We start from the raw sequence: 2,579 nt of genomic DNA, 5'->3' as shown, positions 1-2,579 counted from the left end.
TCCTGTGTTGACATCCTGTCACTAGGCTACATCTTCTTCTTCTTCTTTTTCTTCTTCTTCTACTGTTTAATGGGGACCCGCGGGACCCAATCCCAATGCAGCCCTCTATGTCAGAGTACAAAAGTTACCCGGGCCATGGCCCCCCTGGCCCCCCGGGTTCCGCGGTCTATGCCATGAAGCCCGGATGAAATGTTAAGTAGTCAGAGAGCAAAATTTAGTTTGAATATTTCACCATTTTAAAATTAGGGTTAAGATTATTTTATAAGGCTTAAAAGTGGATTCGATTTGAATGACAAATCAAAATAGAAAATAATCTCACAAGCTCAGGAATCTCATGATTCCTTGTGCTTGCTTTATCTAAGGCTATCAGTTTAGTAAATTCTACTGAGTTAACACAACTGAGTTCAGTTAAGTCAGACTTACTTAGTAAACTTAAGCTGCTAACACTCAGAACAATCTAGCTTGTCATTTTTAGGTTCCAACGACTCCACAAATTAAGGACATACAACTACATTTTGAGTAATTTTAAAAATAACACATAAAGTAAACATGCCGTAAGACTAAAAGTTACATAACCTACCTTTATTAAGGCAACTGGGTTGCCAGATCTTTTAAAGTAAGATCTACTTGTCTGATTTTACAGTGTACATTATTATATTCTGAGAGTATTTCATCACTTCAGGCAGATAAACAGGTTAGCGAGCACAGAGCCTGGCTGTGTGTGATCATGCTGATCATGCATCCTCATGTGAGAATAATGGCTTTAATAACTTGGGGTACCATGGAGTTCATGGCGAAGTGGTTGTGTTGAGTCTGCAGCTCCACGGCGTGTTGGTAACCTCGGCCAATCTCTGTGTGACTCTGCAGGAACACTTCCTTGTTGTGGCTGATCCAGTCAAACATCTGCACACACACACACATACACAGCAACATTAAGAACAGTGCAAACTATGTCACACATTTATTTTTGGATTCACTGCAAGCACAGAAAGCACTGCACTGGAACTGAAGGTTGCATTAGGAACAAATAGAAACCATGTGCGACGAGAGTGAAATAACATTTGATCAGTTTGAGAGGAGCTCTCTGACAGTGTTACAGCTTTTTGCTGTTGAAAGTTCTGGAAGAGCTCATGAGCGGACCTTGAGTTTAAATGTATTTGTCAAACTACTGTTTCCAAGATCAAGAATGAACTTTCAAACTGAAATAAAACACTGAGGAATTTTCTCAGCGTGTGGAGAAGAAAGAATCTTATTTAATTACAAGACTCAATTACTGCCAGGTCCTACAGCCATGTTTTATTCTTTAAATACAGGCCTTTTTATGATGCATGTTTCTGCTGATTGTACTGAAGTTCATAACATTATGTCTAGCATTTTCGAGCAGCTGCTTTGACTAATCCTCTGTGTCTACACTAAGGTTGGTGAGTAAAACGCTGCCACTACAGAGAGAAACGGAGGCTGAAATGACATAAACACGACCCAGGCTGTAAACAAACAAAAGGAATATTCCTGTAAAAACATCTTCTTCTCTTGTTGGCTTTGTCTCTACAGGCTGATCAGTGTTCAGCCGAAGAGGCCGGGACAACCTTCACGCTTCCTCCTCCATCTCAATCAATCTCTGCAGACAGATGGAGGCCGGTTGTGGCGCCGTGTGGTTACCATGGATACCACATCATCTACACAGTCGCTCCTCCAGCAGTGATTTCCACAGAGCGGACACCTCGTCAGGTCTGACTGTTTCCCTGGCTCCACTGCGAGCACTGAGTGTTTCCCACAGTGTAAACTCATCCACACGCCCCCGCAGTTCCTCAGCGTGACAACACTGATGTGGACAAAACTGTTTTCTTTTATTTTTTCTCTCCAATTGCTCTACAGTAAATATTTACTGCTCCTGCATGTGGATTTCTGTGTGGAACAACGCACCAAGTCAGCTGACACCCGTCTGTGTTTGTGTGTGTGAGTTTATGTGTGTGTTTGGGAGTACTCGCTGCACTCCCATCAACAACACTTAGGGTTTTACCAAACACATGCAGCTCTGTTGGCAACAGGCAGGGCTGCAGTTGACATGGTTTATCAGAATCAGAAATACTTCACTGATCCCCCCGAGGGGAAATGTGATTCCTTACAGTCGCTCCGATGTAAAGAATAGAGAATTATAGGCAGTAAAAATAAGGGTATGAAATAGAAGTCTGTAAATAAAAGCAATAAAATAAAATAGAAATGAGAATGTACATTAAAATAAAAAAATAAGCAGAGGTGATGATATTATTAGAGTGAAGGGGAAATCCTGATCTTGAAACTAGTCAATTGGGGGTTGTGACTCAAACATGTAACCACTTATTTATAGACGTGTCTTCCATAGTGTCAGTCTAAGAAGTTGTAATTGACCCTTCGCTAAGCCCCGCCCCTTTGTGATAGTCCAACAAGCTGTTGAAGTAAGCATGGAGCCCACACTGTAACTAACTGCACTCCCTGAGGAAATATTATCATATTTTTGGAAAACTGAACCAGTGATTCCAGAGAGCAGCAGACAGAGGGGTCTACAGTCTGTGTTTGAAGGATATATCCAGGATGTCAAA

At 41.6% G+C, this 2,579-nt stretch overlaps 1 protein-coding gene across 3 annotated transcripts in view; it reads right to left on the bottom strand.

Annotated features, from left to right (window-relative positions):
* kalrna (kalirin RhoGEF kinase a) overlaps window positions 1-2,579 on the bottom strand; it is a 218,621-nt gene that overhangs the window by 139,607 nt on the left and 76,435 nt on the right. For all 3 annotated transcript variants that reach the window (XM_050048623.1, XM_050048624.1, XM_050048625.1), the window contains exon 9: window positions 781-903. In XM_050048623.1, the coding sequence (XP_049904580.1) occupies window positions 781-903 (123 nt within the window). The remainder of the gene's footprint in view (window positions 1-780; window positions 904-2,579) is intronic.

The sequence above is a fragment of the Epinephelus moara genome, chromosome 7, assembly GCF_006386435.1.
Source record: "Epinephelus moara isolate mb chromosome 7, YSFRI_EMoa_1.0, whole genome shotgun sequence".
Lineage (NCBI taxonomy): Eukaryota > Metazoa > Chordata > Actinopteri > Perciformes > Serranidae > Epinephelus > Epinephelus moara.
The sequence above is the reverse complement of the archived record's forward strand: the minus strand, read 5'-3'. Positions and strand labels throughout refer to the sequence as shown.